Source organism: Periophthalmus magnuspinnatus, chromosome 7 (genome assembly GCF_009829125.3).
Source record: "Periophthalmus magnuspinnatus isolate fPerMag1 chromosome 7, fPerMag1.2.pri, whole genome shotgun sequence".
Taxonomy (NCBI): domain Eukaryota; kingdom Metazoa; phylum Chordata; class Actinopteri; order Gobiiformes; family Gobiidae; genus Periophthalmus; species Periophthalmus magnuspinnatus.
Window position 1 is genome coordinate 11,397,235 of NC_047132.1, and position 22,873 is coordinate 11,420,107.

The 22,873-nt window shown below is 39.3% G+C and overlaps 1 protein-coding gene across 1 annotated transcript; it reads right to left on the minus strand.

Moving 5' to 3' along the window:
* Positions 1 to 276: 276 nt before the first annotated feature.
* Positions 277 to 18,010, minus strand: LOC117373446 (natural resistance-associated macrophage protein 2-like). Its single transcript, XM_033969476.2, has 16 exons — positions 17,817 to 18,010; positions 15,783 to 15,884; positions 14,916 to 15,043; positions 12,101 to 12,223; positions 10,229 to 10,348; positions 9,127 to 9,233; positions 8,310 to 8,380; positions 7,923 to 7,990; positions 6,845 to 7,000; positions 6,550 to 6,708; positions 6,373 to 6,459; positions 5,716 to 5,835; positions 4,847 to 4,996; positions 3,733 to 3,806; positions 2,811 to 2,964; positions 277 to 1,759 (listed from the first exon to the last, which is right to left on the minus strand). Exons 1-16 carry the CDS (start codon positions 17,836 to 17,838, stop codon positions 1,652 to 1,654), a joined length of 1,749 nt encoding a protein of 582 aa, XP_033825367.1. The 5' UTR covers positions 17,839 to 18,010; the 3' UTR covers positions 277 to 1,651.
* Positions 18,011 to 22,873: the final 4,863 nt, after the last annotated feature.

Genomic DNA, 22,873 nt, shown 5'->3' on the forward strand with positions numbered 1-22,873 from the left:
GCACAAATCAGCTTATCTTTTGTAGTTCCAGGTAATTCAGTTCTTTATGGTCAGATTGTGTTAAAACAAAGCTCAGATTAAAGTCTAACTTGAGCAACAAAGCCTAAGACAATGCAGTGCCCACAGTTAGCATCACACTCTCAGGGAATAATGATGACATGAGCTGCAAACTAATAATAGAACATGGTTTTAATAATTACCATTAAAATATGAATGCATTTGCAAACTATATATCTATCTACACTAGACCAGTCAAAAGTTTGGACACTGTTTTCATTTATTTTTCTTGTTTATTTCCAGGATTATTTACATTGTAGATTGAAGTATCAAAACTATGAATGACACATGTGTAATGTAGTAAACAAAAAGATACACTCAAAATAACTCCAGACTTGTTTTTACATTTTTTAAAACAGCCTTTACCCTTTGCTTTGATCACTGCTTTACCCTTTTGGCATTTCTTGACCCTGACGCAGCACAGCTGTGAAGTGAAAACCATTTCAGGAGACTTCATCAAGAAGCTCATTGAGAGAAGGCCAAGGGTTTGCAGCACTGTCAACAAAGCAAAGGGTGGAGACTCTGAGGATTTGAATTTGAAATAATACAAAATACTTATCTGTCTGTAAACTAATACGCTGTGGTTAGTGGTTAGATTTTGATCCTGTTTGATTTGAGTTTGTGTAAAAACAGCACGAGCTCCTCACGTGGGTTAAACATGTCACAGTCAAGTGTAATATGACTCCGATGAGGCCTGCACTGCCCCCCTGTGGTAACAACACAGATTACACCATAAATACACATGTAAAAACACTTTCACTTAGATTAGGTTAGGTTTGATAAATAACTCAATACTGTTGGAAGCTACAGACTGTTTGAATGATGAAATGTATGTGAAGACTAAACCAGGACTAAATAGCTCTTTACCAGGTCCTAATGCAGAGTTAGATTGGTCCTGATCTAGCCCAGGTTTGGTTCTGGTCTAATCCTGGCAGGTTTAATCCTAATTTTCATGTGGTCCATCATGTGCAAGACTGAACGCCGACTAAACAAGAACTGAACAAGGACTGAACCAGGTCTACAGCGGGTATGATGATTGGCTTCAGGATTTCAGACAGTCAGTACACAGGTCTGCTCAGATACAAAGGTCCTGCTCTAAACCTCGACTAAACCAGGACTAAACCAGTACTAAAGCAGATTTAAACTAGGGCTAAACCAGATCTAAACTGGGACTAAATTAGGAGTAAACCAGAGCTAAACCAGGACTAAACCAGGTCAAAAGTAAGACTAAACCAGGACTAAACTAGGACTAAAGCAGATGTAACTCAGGACTAAACCAGGACTAAACCAGATGTAACTCAGGACTAAACCAGGACTAAACCAGTACTAAAGCAGATTTAAACTAGGGCTAAACCAGATCTAAATTGGGACTAAATTAGGACTAAACCAGAGTTAAACCAGGACTAAACCAGGTCAAAAGTAAGACTAAACCAGGACTAAACCAGGACTAAAGCAGATCTAAACCAGGACTAAACCAGGACTAAAGCAGATCTAAACCAGGACTAAACCAGGACTAAACCAGGACTAAACCAGGACTACGTGTACACTGGTCCGTTCAAATGCAAAGGTCCATTCTCCTCATTCAGGTGCAGTGTCAGGACTCAGACTCCAGGGGGCGCTCCAGCAGAATACTGGTGCTCACTGCTGTGTTTCTCATTGGATCCAAAAAGGACAGTCCCAGGGCGATCAGACACAACCACGTCTACGAGAGAGAAAGAAAACTTAAACTAATCTGGTCTCCATGGAGAGGCTATGGCCTTGTCTAGACTGTATAGATGTTACACTGTATAGCATTAAACTTTTCTATCGTCACTAAGCAGAAGCAGGGGATGACTCCAGGCCAGGTTACAGGTAAGATCTGTGGAGAGGCGACTTCAAATACAGTAAGAATGCATGTTTTTTCAAGGGATCTTGTAAAGAAAAAAAACGTAACTGAACAAACGCGATAAATAACTTCAGTGCCATACAGTGGAACATTCCAAGCAAAGCAATAACTTCTCCATGGGGACAAGTAGGACCAGGAAAGATACATAGTGCATAATAACACAATGAGTAGGTGCGTTCTGTACTTTTCCCCAGTCTATTTTGAATACATTTGTTTCGAGTTGAAGATTAATCTCAAGTTCTGGTGAAACTTTACTTCTTTTTCCACATTACTGCCTTAAAATGTTTTCAGGTTTTCAGACCAAACACTGCTGCATGTTTTAGCAGTGTTTGTATTTGCGGTATATGTTTTTAAAAGTATGATTATATTCAAAGCACATGCAACATTCGAGAGAGAGGTTTTTGAAGCGGGAGTGTTAAACTTCTGTGGGGTATTAACTGCTAACACATAACCTATTTAGATCACCGTGTTAGCTTTAATTGTTGTGAAAATGCTATATTTAGCCCAAAACTACGTATAATCACTTGAACTTTCATTTTTGATGCTCTGAATCTCCTCTCCATTTGCTCGCTGCGTTAAGTTACTCCCCCTTCAGAGCACTATCATGACACAATCGTCTCATCAGGATCGCCAAGTTGCTGTGTGCAGTTTTGTATCATGTTTTTGCATGTTTATGGAGAATTGTAGCATGGGAGCATGGGTGACATAGGCTTGTGGGTGGAGCGTTGGACAAGCTTGTACAGTTAACCCTAAGGACGGTTTGAGCAGAGATTGCTAGATTACTCAGACATGCATGGATGACATCGGGCATGTTTTTGATGAAGGAACAACATAAGAACATGGTGAGTTATACTGCGCACACACTCACCAGGTATCCCACGAAGATGAGATAGAGGACAGAGAGGAAGGCCGCGAGCACATAGAGCCACACACTGCCCAGCTGCGTTACATACACCACCACAAAGTACATGTTTATACAGCAAACGCCCAACACAGCCAGACCGCCGCTGACCTTAAAGAACCTGCAGCCCAGAGGAGAGAAGAGGGTTAATGGACCTTACTGTTGGTACTTTACAGCTCATGTCATCAACGTTCCCTGAGATTGTGATCCATTAAAAAAACTTTCCATCTAAAAACTTATTTGGCAGTGTTTGCTAATGTGTACGCAATGTGTCATCATGGTAACTGCAGAACATTTCACCATAGACATATATGTAGAACACTCCAGCATAATCTCACTGCATAGACTCAACAGACCCTTTATGTCACAAAACTACTGAATGGTTTTAAGCAGACTCCCTCACACTGTCTCACTCTGGGTTCACTTTTATTAGTACAACGTTCCCTCTGACCTTCCTCGGGTATGAAGGTCAGAGGAACCGGAACATATTTAAGTTAATCATAATCTATTAAATACAAATAATCTAAAGTGTACATGTCTTTACATTACAGACAGGGGAGTCCACAGGGGGGACAAAGGGGTCTGATGTCTCGGATCCCAGGGTTTTAGGGGCCCAGAACTGGACCCTCTTCCTATTAATTTATATTAGAAGGGGCCCGTGTGGGGGTTCATGCTCTGGGCCACCAAATATCTGTTGACGGGTCTGATTACAGGTGTTTTATTTGCTCAAAAACATGTCTTGTTGTGAACTCTCCATGGATGTGACTTGTAAGCTGGAGTCATCTGCTTGTCTTAACAGATAGAGTAAGTTTAATACCATGCTGTAGTACACTGCAGGCAACAGTAACAACAAGGACGTGAAAAGTTATGTAACGCAGCTTTAACTTACAGTCCGTTGGCAAAGTCGTTCATGAGAGAGGGTAAACTGGTGAAGGTGAGGATGGGGATCAGTGCGAAGGGCAGCTGAGGACAAACAAACAAAAACAGCTCTGGATTTCTGCACTTTTCTTCTATTTTAATGTTCATTTTATGATGATTGTTGGTGATTATTTATGTTTTGATTTGTTGTATTGTGATTTCAATGTTTTTCCTATTCTATAAAGCACTTTGAATTACTTTGTGTACCAATTGTTCTATACAAATAAACCTGCCTTGCTTTGCACCTCAGGACATGTTTGTGGAGGTTGAAACTACAAGGTTTAGTATTTATACATGCAGAATGAACTAAAGGGAATAGAATAGATTTAGAAAGTATTCAATCCCAAACGCTAGTGGAACAAAGTAAAAGTAGTGAACTACTGCACTTAAGTAAAGTAGAGATACCTCAAATTTATACTTAAGTATAGTTTAAAGTGGATACTTTTTACTTCACTACATTTGAGAGCAGTATCTGTACTTTCCACTCCACTACATTTAACTGGATTGAAAAGTACAAGTTTTTTATTATTATTTCAGACCTGCTGAAAAATCTGAGGGGTTTATTTTTATCAAATTCATAATTTGAAAATATAAAAATAAATAAAAATAAAATATACAAATAAAAACGTTTGATTCAAGTGTTTCTATTGAACAAAATTCAGCACACATCTATTCACAAATCAAAATCACTACATCTGAAGCTTCATAAGACTTCAAAATCTGTGCAAAAATAAAAAGTAAAAGCACTTTTTACTCTTTAAGTACATTTTTAAACGGGTACTTAAAAACTTAAACTCTTTTAAGTAGAGTTCTTCATGTGATACTTTTACTTGAGTTTTTTTTTTTTTTTCTGGCATATTTACTTTTACTTAACAAAATGGAGTACTTCTTCCACCACTGATCCCAAACAAGTAAATGATGCCAAATAATAAGGTTCAACATTTGTGGATCATAAGTTTGGATTTTTCTTTAAAAACAAAAACACTAGTAATGACTTCATATATTTAGGGTCCTGGTCACGTTACCGTCACCTTCTACTGTTTCTTCTTCTTCTGATTATTATTATCGCAGTCTATGCTCTATACCTGCAGACTCATGAGCACGTTGAGGAAGTCGTTCATCCCGGTGAGTCTTTGCACGTCCTGGAAAATGGCGACGAAGAGTGTTGGCGTGATGGCCAGACACCGAGTGAGTAAGACCCGAGCGAAACGAGACCAGCGCAGGTTCAAGAAGCCCTGGGTAGAGACACAGAGAGGGGGATCAAAGGGTTAGCACTAAAGTAATGCTAAAAGAGTTGACTTTTAAGATGAATTTACTTGAGCTCTGGTTTCACTGCTGAGTGTAAATTTTGACTTGTTTTAGTCCTGGTTGAGACCTTGTTGAGTCCTGATTTAGTCCTAATTTAGTCCTAGTTGAGTACAGGTTTAGTCCTAGTTGCGCCCTGGTTTTATCCTAGTCCTGCTTTATGCTTTTCTTAGACTTGGTTTAGACTTTGTTTAACCTCAGTTTAGATCTGATTAAGACCGGATTTACTTCTGGTTTAGTCTTGGTTGAATCCTGTTTAGTCCTGGTTGATTCTTGGTTTATCCTGGTCCTTTTTTATGCTTTGTTTAGACTTGGTTTAACCCCAGTTTAGACCTGGTTAAGACCGGGTTTAGTGCTAATTAGGTCCTGGATTTGGCTGTTTTGTCTTTAGTACATACATACACATTTTACATTTATTTTTAGTTTTTGAGAATGAGGTGTTAGGTGTTATTTGTTCAATTGAATAAACCAGTTCTAAACATGGGCAGAGCCATCCCTTAACTAGATCTGGTTTTAGTCCATGTCTAGACCTGGTTTAGTCCTGATATAGACCTGGTTTAGATCTGGGAGTACATGGAACACCACATCTTTTCTTGGGTTGTACTCAGTGTGAAATATTAGCTAAAAAAATAAAACTCTCCTCACTGACCTCCATGACAAACTGGCCTGAGTAGGTTCCTGTCATGGTGGAGCTCTGACCTGCAGCCAGGATACCCACAGCCCAAATGTACAGCGCCGCAGGGCCGAAGAAACAACCGAGGACCACCCCCTAGAATCAACAAAGAAACAGAGAGTATATTTAAATACAACAGCCAAGGATCACCCCCTGAAATCAATAAAGAAACAGAGAGTACAAGGACCATCCCCTAAAATAATCATGGCACAATTTTGAACCCATTTTAAACCTGTCCGGCAGCAATAACTTGTGAAAAAGACTCAAATTTGAACAGCAAAACTAATACTAGAATCCCATGCATTGTTCATTACCACTATATATGATACATCTCACAGCTGGAAAAGTTATTGGTCTGCCTGGAATGTCCCATAGCATGGAATTAATTGTGCCAATGTCCATGGAGACAACCACTAGGTCAAGTTACAAGTCAGAGCTGTGTAGTGGTGAGCCTGCTCACAGTAGAATGCTTTTCAAGGTATTTTTGGGCAATAAAAAACACCTGTAAATGAATAAATGAATAAATGCAAGACAGATACAAAAAAGCAGTAACATCTCCATAAAGACAAGTAGAAATGTTACATAGTGGACCTTTAATAAATGACATAAGTAGGTAAGTTAAAGTGAGGTTACCCCTTTGTAGATATCCACCTCCAAAGTCTCGTTGTTGAGAGGAAAGAGGTCCAGATGAAGACTGCCAGAGCTATTACAGATGTTGTACTGAAAATAAAGAGACACACACATGTTTTTATTAAATATTTATGTAAATGTTTTTAACTACATACTCTCTAATGAGACTGTGAAACTTACCACCTGCAGGTTGGTCTGTCCGTAGAAAGCTTCAGCGAACACAGAGACTACAAACACGTTTATGATGAAGGACACGAAGAGAGCCAAACACGACTCGATAAAGAAGTATTTATTTGCTTCTTTCACCTCCTCTTTGTTTGAACGGTCAACTTCTCTGGACTGACACATAAACAGACAATGGGTTTAGTTCTATAGTTCCTGGTTCAGTCCTAACTCAGTCCTGTTTAAGGCCTGGCTTAGTCCTGGGTCAGTCCTGGTTTAAGTCTGGTTTAGTCCTGGTTCAGTCGGCTCTTACCTTGACCAGGGCTGAGTGGAGGTATATATTATGGGGCATGATAACTGCTCCGACGATGCCCACGGCCTGAAGGAGCTGAGCAGATCCACAGCCGTCACAGGAGGGAACGAACATGCCCCGAAGTACAGAGACCTGGTCTGGAGCTACTGTCACATACTGAAGAGGAACAGGGAAAATATATAAACATACAGAGGAAATAAGAGGGTAGAGTATCAAAAAACTGTACGAGTAACAGCCCCATTTCTTTAAAGATTAAAATTAGTTAAAGGTGCACAAATTTTGCACTATGTACTCTCCACAAGGGTCTGTATTCGTCCCAAAAATATTTCTTTATATTAATGATTTTTGTGAGTGTCTGTCATCCATATTGTGTGTTCCTGACACAAATGTACACCTATTTTGGTTATAAAAGGTCTTTTGCATGCATTTTACCGTCTGTATAGACCAGATAACAATTATCACACAATTATAACAATCTTATATTAGGCAAAATGGGAAAATGTATAATGTTGTTACCTCCTCAAAAACACACCTGGAGTTGTGTTTTGTTTCATTCACACATGTTTAAGTAATACTGTATTATTAGTCTGTTTACATCTCCCAAGCTCAAAATGCTCTGTTCCACCTTGTGATGTCATGAAGTTGTAGTTTTCAAGTTAACAGCTCCTTTTATATTTTGTCCAGTAGAAATTGGCAATTCCAAGGCTGAAATCTACCAAATCATTCTAGTCATGGTGTATGAAGTTTAAAAATACTAAAATGGAGCACTTCCTGTTTTGCCACATGACATCAAAAGGTGGAATGTTTTCTCTTTGAGGGAAGAACTCAGCTTAAATATAGAGCTTATGTGTTAAACATGTGCGAATGAAACAAAACAAAATCCTGGTATGTTTTGATGAGGAAACAACATTATAACATAGATCAGAAAACAGGCTAATATGTGCCCTTTAATATGATTTTAGTAGTTGGGTAGTCACAATTATTTTGCACCAAACTCTAGTTAAAATGAACAGACTCTTGATCATAATCAGGTCACTTAACGCACTAACTTTAATGTTGATTTAAGTCTTATTCTTACCTCGTATCCAAAGGTAACAGCCATCACAGCGATGAGGAGCCCAAAGAAAGCCTCCAGTTTCCTCAGACCTGGACAAAGCACAAAAAATAAATAAATATATATATATATATATATATATATATATATATAAATATATATATATATATATATATATATATATATATATATATATATATATATATATATATATATATATATAAAAATATATATATATATATATAAATATATATATATATATATATATATATATATATATATATATATATATATATATATATATATATATATATATATATACCATTACACCATCATAAATGCATGTGATGGTACATACTGATACATACTGAGAGTCTGAAAGTACATAGTGCTACGATGATTTGAACCTACCATATTTGTCCAAAAAGAGGAAGAAAAATGTGTCTACAATAGTGATGAGGACTCCACCCCAGAGAGGAATTCTGTGGAAAAGAGTAATCAAATAAATAACATGATTAGTAACTGTCAACATTAGAATTTTAAGGGAGTTATGAAATGTTTCTATTTTTCATTTTATAAACCTCGTCTATCTGTGTCTTTAGACATCTTTAAAGGGCCCCTACCATATTCTCTGATCTATGTTGTAATGTTGTTTAGTCATCACAAACAGACCTGGAGTTGTGTTTTGTTTCATTCACACATGTTTAACACACAAACACTGCACATTTAGGCTGAGTTCTTCTGTCAAACAGAAAACACTGTTCCACCTTACCATGTAGTAATTCAGGAAGTGCTGCACTATGTTTTTAAACTCCACACACCTTCACGAGAATCATTTGGATAATTTCAGGTCTGTAATTGCCAATCTCTACTGAACTACAGGTAAAAGTAGTTGTTAACTTAAAAACTACCACTTCATGACATCACAAGGTGGAACAGAGCATTTTGAGCTTTGGAGATGTAGACAGACTAATAATAAAGTGTTACTCAAACATGTGTGAAATCATGTGTGATGTAACAGCATTATAACCAGGCTTAAAGCTCACAAGATTTTTGCACAATATATATCAAATATTGACTTTACTAATAACAAATGAAATGACACAGGAAGAACATGCAAACTCCACTCAGGACCCAGGAATCGGACGATATTATCTTAACAAACAAAACTACTAACTAACCAATAAAAACAATATCTAACCAAACCAAACTCTCTCCTTGTGTTTACCTGCCGGAGGAGAGGAGGCTGAAGGCTATAGCACAGCCGATGACCTCCTGCATGTCTGAGCCGATGATGGCCAACTCCACCATCAGCCACAGGGCCACACGAGGAACCTGGACACGGAAACAGACATATAACACACACTAAAGAAACCTGAGGGAGAAGAGACAGATAGAAAGAGAGACAGACAGACAGACAGACAGATAGGCAGAGAGAGACAGACAGAGAGACAGACAGATGATAGATAGATTTAGCACAAACATAAGAGGAGGGTGGAATGTCATAACTTCAAAGAATGAGATAATTTTTATAAAATGAAGCAGTGTTCTTGAGACATTCAGGGCTGATTCTGCTACAAAAGAACTGACATATATTGATACAAATATTGCAATAATTCAGGCAATGAAGTTTAAAGATACTATGCAACTTTACACCATGGAAATGTTATTGCCATGCCTGGAAAGTTCCACAGTATGACATTACACCAATCTATCTGTTTATCATTTATTCATTCACACGTGTTTTTAGTGCTTTGTGTTTGCTGTGAGTGGACTCGCCTCACCACAGCTGTGACTGGTAACTTGGCCTGCTGTCTCCATGGAGATAGATAATGCTATAGAGTAATACTATACTGTGGAACATTACAGGTAAACAGAGAAAAGTAGGTGGTAGATTCTTCATCAGAAAAGTTACACAGTGTACCTTTAATGATTTTTATTTTTCAATCTAATCCTGGTTTCTATTTAAAACATATGTTCAGTATTCAGTAATAATTATTAACACACTATATATATAAACATTCACAAATGATTTTTCATTTAAAATAAGTTTTTTTTGTGTGTGATTTCGTCACCTCCGGCTCAGTGCTTACCTCATGAAATACTCTGATGGACAGTATAAAAATAAAGGATGTCATAACAGTTTTAGTTGTAATTTTAAAACTGTAAAATAATTAAAACATAAAACATAATCCCGTTCGACCTCAGACAACCCCGGATGAATGAGAGATCACACGTTGTCTTTGACATTGTGAAACGTTTGTGACACGGTTATAGCACGATGTTTGCAGCGTTTATAGTTCTGTGTTTACAGTGTCCATGTGACTCACGGTGTGGTACTGCCGGTGGCACACTTCTGCCAGGTGCATGCCCGTGACCACGCCCAGACGAGCTGCCAGCCTCTGCAGCAGGAGCCCGATGATGGTGGCACCCAACAGCACCCAAAGGAGCTGAGGAAACACAGGGAGAGGCAGTGTTAAGGAGAGATTTTTACATTCATAAGAATATAAACAGTTAATGTTAACCTCACAGTACAATGTTTATTCAGCCTGAGCCCAACATGCCAAATGTGCGGAGCTCATGTTCATCTAACAAACCCAGCATCAATTATCAAAAACCCATGAAACACACGGACATGTTTAAAACTTTATAACTGCTACAATTAATGGAAAATGGGACATGAGTGTGTGACGCTCTCATCATCACTGACCCCACAGTGACAAGAAGAAAGTCAAGAGCTTTGAAACAGCATAGATCATGTAGATGCATGCGTGTACAGATACATTGTTGTTGGGCTTTTTTTCATTTTCAAAAACAAAACTTTGTCCAAAATTCACTTGTGTGTGACAATAATTTTTTTTATAGATATTGCAAAAGAAAATACACGAAAATACAAGTGTGTATGTTGATGTCGCTTGCAGCTTTAATTGTGGTATAATTTTTTTCCCAAAAAAACTTGCTTCAAGAGAGTTTGTTTATTATTGTCACATTTCTAATGACTTAAGCAGCTATGGTGTGAAATACTTTGTGTTCTCTGCATTTGACCCATCCTTCAGTCTCTGGGTTAAACCTGTCAGGGGCAGTGGGTGACCACAGAGCTCGGACCCATCTCCAGATCTCAGGTTTGGTCAGGCCCTTAGATGAGGGTCCTGACCAAACCTGCACACCCATTGTCCATTTAATGTCCAAATACATTAAAAGACACCTCCTTGTTGTGAGGCGAGAGCACCAACGCCACCATTAGTTAGTAAATGTTTGTCTCTACCTAAACCCATAAGAACCCATGGTGACACCAGTGTAACAAACACTTTGCAGAAATGTGTTCTATGTGGTCCACTTGGTCTGTGGTATATCCCACATAATTTTCCTTTAAGGAAAAATGGGTCTGGGTTCTTATGGGTTAAGTATTTTATTTGATTTTTAAGCATATCTTTTTTTAACTTCGTGCATGCCCTTATTTGTATTTGTATCTATTCAGTGTGTTTTATGTTTTATGTTGCACTTTATCACCAAAATAAGTTCCTAGTTTGTGAACTGTGTTGTGAACTGTGTTTGCAAACGATGGCAATAAAAGGATTCTGATTCTGATTCTGATTAAGTGTTTAATAACAGACCTGTTTTCATGGTGGCTATCAAATGCTAACTGGTTGCGTACTCCCCTTTATTTCTCACCTTTCACTGTGGTGTATTTTTAGATTAGAGCCCTAACTATATTTGGCCTCAGACTTGAATGAACAGTTGCGTGAGGCTGCATCTTAACACTGAGCATGCTCCTTCATTTCCAGGACACAGTTCAGAGTGAGTTGAACTTTGACCCCAGGACTCTCCCACCGGATGTCTGTATAACACTACACATTCCAGTGAAGAGTGCACAAGGGACAGAGGTGGTAAACATTAGATCTGGGACAGTTGGGGCTTTAGATGACTGTTGTGAACGTGATAAGGAAAATAATCCAGAGTGAAACTGCCATCAGAGGTGTTGATTAACTTCAGTTCAGCCCTGTTTTGATCATTTGCTGAAGTGAGCACAAAAATCTGCTCCACAGAAGGTTTCAGGAATAAGGATTTTTTCTGATTTGAAAGATTATTGGGGTATAGAATGTTGTGATGTCATCTGACATCCAGCAATACGTTCTTTACAACTGATTAATGTCTGGATATATCGTTTTTAGTTTTGTTTTTTGTACAACCCTAAATCGAACCTTAAAGCCGGCCTTGGCTCCAGACTGCAGGTCGGACTCAATGTTTCCAGGGTCCAGATACGCGATGCTCATGAGGAACCCAGGTCCAGTGAAGGCCCACAGCTTACGGAGACTAAATACAGTCTGAAAACACAACAAATACATTTAACTATAAGGCTGAGTATCAGGATTTTTTTAGCATTGGAATAGTCCTGGTTTAGTTCTAGTTTAATCCCGGTTCAGTCACGGTTTAGTCCTGGTTTGGTCCTAGTTTAATCCCGGTTCAGTCCCGGTTTAGTCCTGGTTTGGTCCTAGTTTAGTCCTGGTTTAGTCTGGATTTAGTTCTGGTTTAGTCCTGGTTCAGTCCTGGTTCAGACCTGGTTCAGTCCTGGTTTAGTCCTGCTTCAGTCCTAGTTTGGTTCTGGTTCAGTCCTGGTTCAGTCACGGTTTAGTCCCGGTTTAGTCCTGCTTCAGTCCTGGTTCAGTCCTGGTTCAGTCCTGCTTTAGTCCTGTGTTAGTCATGGTTTAGTCCTGCTTTAGTCCGGCTTTAGTCCTGCTTTAGTCCTGGTTCAGTCCTGCTTTAGCCTTGCTTTAGTCTTGGTTTAGTCCTGCTTTAGTCTTGGTTTAGCCTTGCTTTAGTCCGGCTTTAGTCCTGCTTTAGTCCTGCTTTAGTCCGGCTTTAGTCCTGCTTTAGTCCTGCTTTAGTCCTGCTTTAGTCCTGCTTTAGTCCGGCTTTAGTCCTGGTTTAGTCCTGGTTTAGTCCTGGTTTAGTCCTGCTTTAGTCCTGCTTTAGTCCTGGTTCAGTCCTGCTTTAGCCTTGCTTTAGTCTTGGTTTAGTCCTGCTTTAGTCTTGGTTTAGCCTTGCTTTAGTCCGGCTTTAGTCCGGCTTTAGTCCGGCTTTAGTCCGGCTTTAGTCCTGCTTTAGTCCGGCTTTAGTCCTGCTTTAGTCCTGCTTTAGTCCAGCTTTAGTCCTGCTTTAGTCCTGCTTTAGTCCGGCTTTAGTCCTGGTTTAGTCCTGGTTTAGTCCTGGTTCAGTCCTGCTTTAGTCCTGTGTTAGTCATGGTTTAGTCCTGCTTTAGTCCGGCTTTAGTCCTGCTTTAGTCCTGGTTCAGTCCTGCTTTAGCCTTGCTTTAGTCTTGGTTTAGTCCTGCTTTAGCCTTGCTTTAGTCTTGGTTTAGTCCTGCTTTAGTCTTGGTTTAGCCTTGCTTTAGTCCGGCTTTAGTCCGGCTTTAGTCCTTCTTTAGTCCGGCTTTAGTCCTGCTTTAGTCCTGCTTTAGTCCAGCTTTAGTCCTGCTTTAGTCCTGCTTTAGTCCGGCTTTAGTCCTGGTTTAGTCCTGGTTTAGTCCTGGTTCAGTCCTGCTTTAGTCCTGTGTTAGTCATGGTTTAGTCCTGCTTTAGTCCGGCTTTAGTCCTGCTTTAGTCCTGGTTCAGTCCTGCTTTAGCCTTGCTTTAGTCTTGGTTTAGTCCTGCTTTAGTCCGGCTTTATTACGGCTTTAGTCCTGCTTTAGTCCTGCTTTAGTCCGGCTTTAGTCCTGCTTTAGTGCTGGTTTAGTCCTGGTTTAGTCCTGCTTTAGTCCTGCTTTAGCCCTGGTTCAGTCCTGCTTTAGCCTTGCTTTAGTCTTGGTTTAGTCCTGCTTTAGTCTTGGTTTAGCCTTGCTTTAGTCCGGCTTTAGTCCGGCTTTAGTCCGGCTTTAGTCCTGCTTTAGTCCTGCTTTAGTCTTGGTTTAGTCCTGCTTTAGTCTTGGTTTAGCCTTGCTTTAGTCCGGCTTTAGTCCGGCTTTAGTCTGGCTTTAGTCCTGCTTTAGTCCTGCTTTAGTCCAGCTTTAGTCCGGCTTTAGTCCTGGTTTAGTCCTGGTTTAGTCCTGCTTTAGTCCGGCTTTAGTCCTGCTTTAGTCCTGCTTTAGTCCTGCTTTAGTCCGGCTTTAGTCCGGCTTTAGTCCTGCTTTAGTGCTGGTTTAGTCCTGGTTTAGTCCTGCTTTAGTCCTGCTTTAGTCCTGGTTCAGTCCTGCTTTAGCCTTGCTTTAGTCTTGGTTTAGTCCTGCTTTAGTCTTGGTTTAGCCTTGCTTTAGTCCGGCTTTAGTCCGGCTTTAGTCTGGCTTTAGTCCTGCTTTAGTCCTGCTTTAGTCCTGCTTTAGTCCTGGTTCAGTCCTGCTTTAGCCTTGCTTTAGTCTTGGTTTAGTCCTGCTTTAGTCTTGGTTTAGCCTTGCTTTAGTCCGGCTTTAGTCCGGCTTTAGTCTGGCTTTAGTCCTGCTTTAGTCCTGCTTTAGTCCTGCTTTAGTCCGGCTTTAGTCCTGGTTTAGTCCTGGTTTAGTCCTGGTTTAGTCCTGCTTTAGTCCTGCTTTAGTCCTGCTTTAGTCCGGCTTTAGTCCTGATTTAGTTCTTCTTTAGTCCTGCTTTAGTCCGGCTTTAGTCTGGGTTTAGTTCTGCTTTAGTCCTGCCTTAGTCCTGCTTTAGTCCTGCTTTAGTCCTGCTTTAGTCCTGCTTTAGTTCTGCTTTAGTCCTGCTTTAGTCCTGCTTTAGTCCTGCTTTAGTCCGGCTTTAGTCCGGCTTTAGTCCTGCTTTAGTCCTGCTTTAGTTTTGCTTTAGTCCGGCTTTAGTCTGGCTTTAGTCCTGATTTAGTCCTGCTTTAGTTCTGCTTTAGTTCTGCTTTAGTCCGGCTTTAGTCCTGCTTTTGTCCGGCTTTAGTCTGGGTTTAGTCCTGCTTTAGTCCTGCTTTAGTTCTGCTTTAGTCCTGGTTTGGTCCTACTTTAGTCCTGCTTTAGTCCGGCTTTAGTCCTGCTTTAGTCTGGCTTTAGTCCTGGTTTAGTCCAGCTTTAGTCCTGGTTTAGTCCTGTACCTGGCTGCTGTCCTGTGGTACTGGGATCTTCTCGTCGAAGTAGGTGCTGTGGATGGGTTCATTTTGTTTCTGGAAAAACACAGAGGAGGTTGTCTGGATCACGCCTTTGTCCTCCACCAAGCTTCCTCCTGAAACAAAACAATTCAAAAGATCTAAATAAAACAGTAGAACGAACTCATGGAATTTGAAAAAAAATTGAATAGCAATTTTTAGTATTGTACCGGTAATTTGTCTTTGAATGAGCATTAACATCTGAGAAAAGCATGAAATCTGAACTGCTAAACTAATACAAGAATCCCACGTATTTCAGAACATGTTTGTAAAGGTCTAAACTACAGGGTTAGCAGCTTTTACACAGAATAAGACCCCATGAAGACACAGGGAGGGCATCTGACACAGGGACATTTAGTTCTTAAAGAGGACATTATGTTACAAAGGTACAGGTGCAGTATGTCACCTACATGCTTCTATGGAAATATAAAGTTAAAACCATACTACAAAATATTCTTTATGTAGATGGATATGTTTCATGCCATACTGTGGAATATTATTGCCATGGAGACAAGCAGGAGGAAGCCCACTCACAGTAACAACACATGTTTTTCTAGGTTTTACAGTTCAATAAAAATAAAAAAACAGCATTTATTTGAATTTTGATTTGGGAACTGAAGTCCTACAGTTGTAATATTTTAGCATTTTCCACATTTTGAACCTGATCATTTATTTTAGTGACATGGTCCACTATTAAATCTGCTTTTAACCTGCCCCCATCTCAGTTAAACACTACATGGATACAGGAGGATGAGAGGGCATCTGACACACAGTGATATAGGAAGGTGGGAGGGCATCTGACACACAGTATGATACCTTCTTCCCTGCTGGGTCCTGGCTCGTGTTGTTGTGTTGGGGCAGGGGGGCCAGAGGGGGGCAGAGGGGTGATGTGGAGCTCCTCAGGAGGATGGCTCTTCCCTGGAAATAAACAAACACACAATATAACTAAAAACTTATCTTTCATAGACTTAAATCAAATGACAGTATAATGTGGCATCCTGTAGTTAAAGTTGCAGTATGTAACTTTTCTGGTGAGGGTCTGCCACCTGCTTGTCTCCATGGTAATGCTATTGTGCTGCCTGTAATGTTCCACAGTGCAGCATTAAAGGAAGTGTATGTAAGACTTTAAAGAAATGTAAGTTTCATAAACATGAGCCATCACCAGACGTGTGCCATCAGATAAGAGGTAAACATGTTCAAATCAAATATAACTTTTACTGATAACAGGATTCTGATAACATGATTTTAATGCTGATTTATTCTTATTTACAAAAACATTGGCCAAGTTGTTTATGTTATAATTTCAACTTTTGTATCTCAAAGACGATTAACCAATCAGAAAGCAGAATGAGCCTCATATGATCTAGTTGCCAGTTTCAAAGTTGAAATCCATTTGTAGTGGTGTGATTCCAGCTCCTACAGATGCATGCTGTTGCTGTGTCCTTGGGCAAGACACTTAACCCCCTGCGTACCCTGGTGTATGAACGTGTGTGTGAATGGGTGAGTGGTTCCTTGTAAAGTGCCTTGAAGGAGGAAAAGCACTATATAAAAATGTGAACATATATCAAGAATAAGAAAAACTTTAATGTCTTTATCTGGAGATTATGACTCTGGACACACAGGTTCTACTGTGACGGTAAATACGTTTTGTTTTTGTTTTTTTAATATGAGAGCGCAGGCTAGATACAGTTCCTTTAAGTTATCTCTTTTGCATTTCTTCTATTATAGGTGTTTTAATGTTCTAAAAATAGCTTGAAAAACATGCATTTTTACTGACAGTGGGGTCGCCTCTCTACAGATCTCTCCTGTGACTTGACCCCGTAGTGTCACCTGCTTGTCTCCATGGCAACAGATAACTTCAATACCAGGAAATGTTCAAGACATTCAGAGGCAATAACATCTCTATGGATAGCGAACTGTCACATTTGATTTACAACCGTACTACTTCATAAAAATGTAGCAGAAGTCTTTCCAGGTTTTGACCTTGTTAGTCTGGCTTGAGTCTTGTTTTAGAACTGGGTTTAGTAGATGTTATTGCTTTGCCGGAAATGTTCCATCGTATATCATTAAACTTGACTACCTTGCATTTATTCAGTTACAGGTGTTATGTCGCCTCAGAAGACATTACAATCTTACTGTGAATAAGCCCACCTCTCCACAGATCTAACCTGTAACTTGTAACCTGCGTGGTGTCATCTCCAACTTTTCTCCATGAAGGTAGACAAGTTTAATGCCATAATGTGGAATAATCTTAGCAAAGCAAGAACCCTCCACAAGAAAAAAAAACAAAAAAACTCAAAAGGTTGTTACCTCCTCAAAAACAGACCTGGAGTTGTGTTTTGTTTCATTCACACATGTTTGAGTAACACTTTATTATTTGTCTGTCTACATCTCCAAAGCTCAAAATGCTCTGTTCCACCTTGTGATGTCATGAAGTGGTAGTTTTCAATTTAACAGCTAAATTTGACGTTTTGTTCAGTACAGATTGACAACTTCAGGACTTCCTAAATATGCAGGGTTTGTGTGTTAAACATGTGTGAATGAAACACAACTCCAGGTCTGTTTGTGATGAGGAAAAAACATTATAACATAGATCAGGAAATAGCGTGATACCTGCCCTTTAAATCCTAGTTTAGTCCTGGTTTAGTCCTGGTTCAGTGTAGAAGACTAAACAGGAGTCTTTAATCCTGATCTAGTCTCACAAATCATTGAGGCAGGATAAATAGTACAAGAATAATTGCATTTTGTATTTCATGTTCTTGGTTTAACATATATAACGTAAAGTCTGATCATTGTACAGTATTTTTATTCAAGGTCTGTGCGTCAAAACCGTAAAATAACGTAACTTACCTGAGCGTAGAAAGGAAAGCATGGCGTCACGTTTGGACTTTGCAGGTTTCTATTCGTCTCCTGCGCTTTTTAACACGGTAAAGTCCATTTTTACACCGCGTACTTAAGCAGGAACCTGTGTCAAATATTTGGCCCTCCGCTAAAGACACTGGACGGACAGGTACATCGGGCTCCTTCTATCCCTGTGTGTGTGTCTCTATTCCTCCCTTTCCCTGTCTATCGCCCTCTCTTTCACGTGACCCAAATTCCAACAAAGCTCTCCTTCTTTATTTTTATTTTTTTCAGGTAACTGGTTTGTTGCGTTCAAAGGTCATTGTTTTTTTGTTCTTTTTAATCTACTTTGATTATGATACTGGTGAAGAAGTTAGTTAGTCTTCTAAAATATAATTAACATGATTATATTTAAGATTTTACTAAAAAAAATAAAAAATATATATATAAAAAAATTATAGCTTTTTCTAGTTTTGTCACTTTGGTGAAGTTTGTCATTTTACTTCCTGGTTGAACACGTGCAGATAATAAAACATAATACAATTTTAATTAATCTACTAATTTAATTTTAATCTGAGAAATGAAAATAAATGACCAGATGTTTATTTAGTTAAATCGGTGTTTAAACTGTCAGAAAAGCGCCTTTCTTGTGCGTAAATTGTCTGTATTTTGGATGGAACTGTCTTCATCTGTGCAGTAGGGCAGTGGTGGAAGGTGATGGAGTAGTACAAATAGTAAAGTACTGTACTTAAGTAGCATTTATAGATATCTGTAGATTTCACAGTGTATACTTTTACTTTTACTTCAGTACTTTTGAGAGCAGTATCCGTGCTTTCTACTCCACTACATTTTTGAACTGGACTGAAAAGTAAAAAGTACTTTTCATATGATTTGAGGGGTTATTTTTACTATGTTCGTGGAAACATCCTGACTAAAGTTTTCGAGTTCAAGCTTCGCTACATAAAATTCACGAGAACAGCTAAGAAATGACTTCGTACTGTGACCAAAATGTGAATAATTTTGAATCAACATCACCACATGTACACTTTAACAAATGAACAACTCTTGTGTGAAATACTTTTACTTTTTACTGTTAAAATACATTTTAAAATGTGCACTTAAATACTTTTACTTAAGTAAATGTTTTCATGTGATACTTTTATTTGAGTAACTCTTTATCTCTGTATCTGCACTGTGCTATTTTGTATAACCACAAACGACGAAGTTTAAATCTGTCAACTGGACAAATCGTTGTAGGAGTGAAGACGTTTCGCTGCTCCTCCAAGCCACTTCATCAGAACTGAAGAACTGACGAACCGGTACCGGTCCGTTTGCTACCGGGCCGCACAAAAACAGTAAATCATTTATCAGTGACCGCATCTTCTCCGACGTAACTTTCACCCGTCCCTCACGAAGCACTAATAAGCTTGTCCATAGATATAATGACAATCCTGAGAGGAAATCGCCACAGAAATTTATTTGATGTAGTGGCAAGTTCATTATATCTGTGATAGATCTGCTCTTGTCTCCGCGATGACGCATCACATATAACACATCAGACACGTCGCCCAGAAGTAGAGCCACCAGCGAGTGAAAATGAGCCAAAACAAAAGTCTTTGGAGAGCTTTTTAACAAAGGGGAAAAGGCAAACTGAAGAGCCAGAAGAGGAGACTACGACCTCCAAGAAAAAGAACAATACCAGGAGTCCTACTTAAAATCTGGGTTTGTCGCTGCAGGTGAGTCTCACGCGCAGAGTCCGCTCTGCGTAATAAGCAGGAAAAGCAAATGAGGCAATGAAACCTTCAAAACTGCTTTGGCACATGGAGACTAAGCACCTGGGATTAAAAGATAAGATTTTGAGTTTTTTGAAAGAAACAAACATGAGCAAGAAGGAAAGAAGAAACAAGTGCAGGGCTCACACTGATGCAGCGGTTTGGTGATTTTTTTATGCACTTAACTTATTTTTTGCCATATTTATCTGCCACACGTAGAAGGCCGGTCCGTGAAAATAAAACCTACATTTTTCCGGTCCGTGGTGCAAAAAAGGTTGGGGACCACTGCTGTACTTGACCTCGACTTCTTCTGGACTTGATTAACACGCACGCTGTGACGCTGATCATGTGAATTTGGCATTTCTTGGCATTTCTGTGTATTGTCCGGTGAAATCATACTTTTAAAAAAATATATATTTCTAAAGGGCCTTGAGATTGTTCATATGTGGAGTTTCGCTTTGAACCACGAGAGGGCGCCAGAAGCTGAGAGAATGCGCAGACCATAGGACCCACAGCTCTGCAGGAGGAGGTGCAGGACTCCGGATAATGATGGTGTACTACAGGTTTGTATCTTTAAACTTTAATGAAGTAGTGTATTCATTATTACTTAAATACATATGTATTTAAAGCCCCATTCAAGATTTCAGCCAAAACACAGACAGAAACAAAGAGATTTACTTACATTTCTGGTGTGTTAGCTGGTACTTACATTGCTGGTGTGTGTTTGATGTAGAAGCAGTGCGCACTACATCAAAACTAGTATCTTGATTTATTAATATTAAAGTAAATAACACATGCACACCAGGAGAGTGCAGACATATGGAATGCGTGGGGACTCCCGAGGATGCTAGGCAGACCAGTGTGGGGGCTTATGAGGACACTATGCAGACCAGAAGATGATCCTCCTTATACACACACACCCACACACACACACACATATTGGGAGACACTATAAAAACTGTCAACATGCACATTTTGGGACTCTCATCCTATCCTTTCCATAGAGTCCATTGTTTCATAGTTCACTTTACCTGTGTGGTAAAGTGAACAATCTCTTTGACACTTACACCAGAAACGAACATTCTTACAATTAATTCAATAATTACAATCCTCAAATCAGCATGTGACAAGTAACACGCAATACTGATTATCCGCGTGTGTTATGTACCTGTTACAACTTTGTATAAATAATTCCAACATGAGCACGACCTGTAAAAAGTCTTATTATGTCCAACCAGGATGTCAATTGAACCGATATTTGGAAGTTGATATCTGATCCAGCAAAATTCGAAGTACCGCCACCAATATTTGATACCAGTATTGGATCAGTGCATTCCTAGTTTTTTATAGAACTGAAATACCTTCAAAACATGCACCTTTGCTGTGAGGAGGCTCATCTTTCCACAGACCTGTCTTGTAAATGTTCTGGTGAAAGGGCTGCAGCCTGCTTGGAGAATTTTAAGTAAACTAAAAGTATAAAAATAGACATCTGCAACAATAAATCAGATTGTTTCACTGTATGGCATTAAACTTCAGTTACCGAGGTATTATTATCACCAAATAAATACTGTACTGTAAGCAGGGTCGCCTCTCCACGGATCTGACCTATAATCTGGCTTGGTGGAGTCACGCTTCATGGTGATAGATGTTTAATGTCTGTGGAACTGTGGAACATTCCAGGCAAAGCAAAAACCCTCCACCAAAAAAGGGGTAGGTAATGAGACTAAAACAAAAATCTTAATCTTTGGGGGAGATTATCACAAATATAATAAGATTATATATTTTTTAAATCCATCAGAAATCTGCTAAACTGCCCTGGCTGAGGTTCAAGTATTACAAAAGTGAATGGATTTAAAGTGTAATTATTAAAGTGCAGAAATATCAACTAAGTGATAAGTGATGTTATGTCTAAAGGGCCCATATTACACTATTTTCAGATCTATGTTATAATGTTGTTTCCTCTTCACAAACAGACCTGGAGTTGTGTTTTGTTTCATTCACACATGTTTAACACACAAACCCTGTATATTTAGTTCTTCTTTCAAACAGAAAACACTCTGTTCCACCCTGTGATGTCATGTGGTAATACAGGAAGTACTCCACTGTGTTTTTAAACTCCATACACCTTCACTAGAATCAATTAGATAATTTGAGCCCTGGAGTTTCCGATTTCTACTAAACAAAAGGTAAAAAGTAGATAATAATAACTTGAAAACTACCACTACATGACATCACAAGGTGGAACAGAGCATTTTGAGGTTTGGAGATGTAGACAGACTAATGATAAAGTGTTACTCAAACATGTGTGAATGAAACAAAACAGAACTCCAGGTCTGTTTTTGAGGAGGTAACAACATCATAGCATGACTTTAACCTCAAAAGAACAATTAAAGGTTATATATTACGCAAAATTGACTAAGTGCTGAAATATCCCTTTAAAGCTATTGTACACTGTATTGTCTCCATAGAGAAATGTTTCCTCTGCATTTGACCCATCCTTCAGCATCAGGAGCAGTGGGACCCATCTTATGAGCTAGTCTTGATCAGGTCCTGAACTCGAGGATTTGACTAGAGACAGACCGATATATCGATTGGCCGATAATTGCTCTTTTCACCATATTGGCTATCGGTCTTAAATCTAAAGCAGAGGCTAATATTTCGCTTTGGCCTAAAGAATCCACAGAAAGCTCAAGGTCTCGAACCCAGGGCTCGAACCCAGGGCTCGAACCCAGGGCTCGAACCCAGGGCTCGAACCCAGGGCTCGAACCCAGGGCTCGAACCCAGGGCTCGAACCCAGGGCTCGAACCCAGGGCTCGAACCCAGGGCTCGAACCCAGGGCTCGAACCCAGGGCTCGAACCCAGGGCCTTCTTGCCCTGAAGCGTGAGCCGCCTGCCTCTGTCTCTACAAACTGAACATATTCCTCAACATTTGTATAGTGGGAAAAAACAGACAAAACTTCAATAAAAAACATGGACACAGTGAATGAAGAGATCAGAAAATCCCAGTTTTTAATCCAATACTTTTACTTATTATCAAATCGGAGTGGGCACAGCGGCCTCTACACGCACGTCTCTGAAAACGCCGTAACACGCCATCGTCCATGAAAAAACCCTTTACACGTGTTCATTTGGCAAGCACCATTTTGAATTCTGTCCTGTGCTTCATGTAGTGATGTGGAGTAAAATGATAGGTTCCCATGCAAAAGTCCCTGTGAAATGTACAGAATTTATTGCAAAGTGCCATTGAAATTTAATAGAATTTTTAAGTTTTTTTTATTTTTTTATTTTCAATGA

What these genes read in the sequence shown, in the direction of transcription:
- LOC117373446 (XM_033969476.2), bottom strand. Translation starts at nt 17,838, where the DNA reads ATGCTTTCCTTTCTACGCTCAG. An exon ending in GCTTTCCTTTCTACGCTCAG is followed by an intron (nt 15,885 to 17,816) that starts GTAAGTTACGTT and finishes GTTTATTTCCAG; the next exon opens with GGAAGAGCCATCCTCCTGAG. An exon ending in GAGCCAAGGCCGGCTTTAAG is followed by an intron (nt 10,349 to 12,100) that starts GTTCGATTTAGG and finishes GTGTTTCCTCAG; the next exon opens with CTCCTTTGGGTGCTGTTGGG.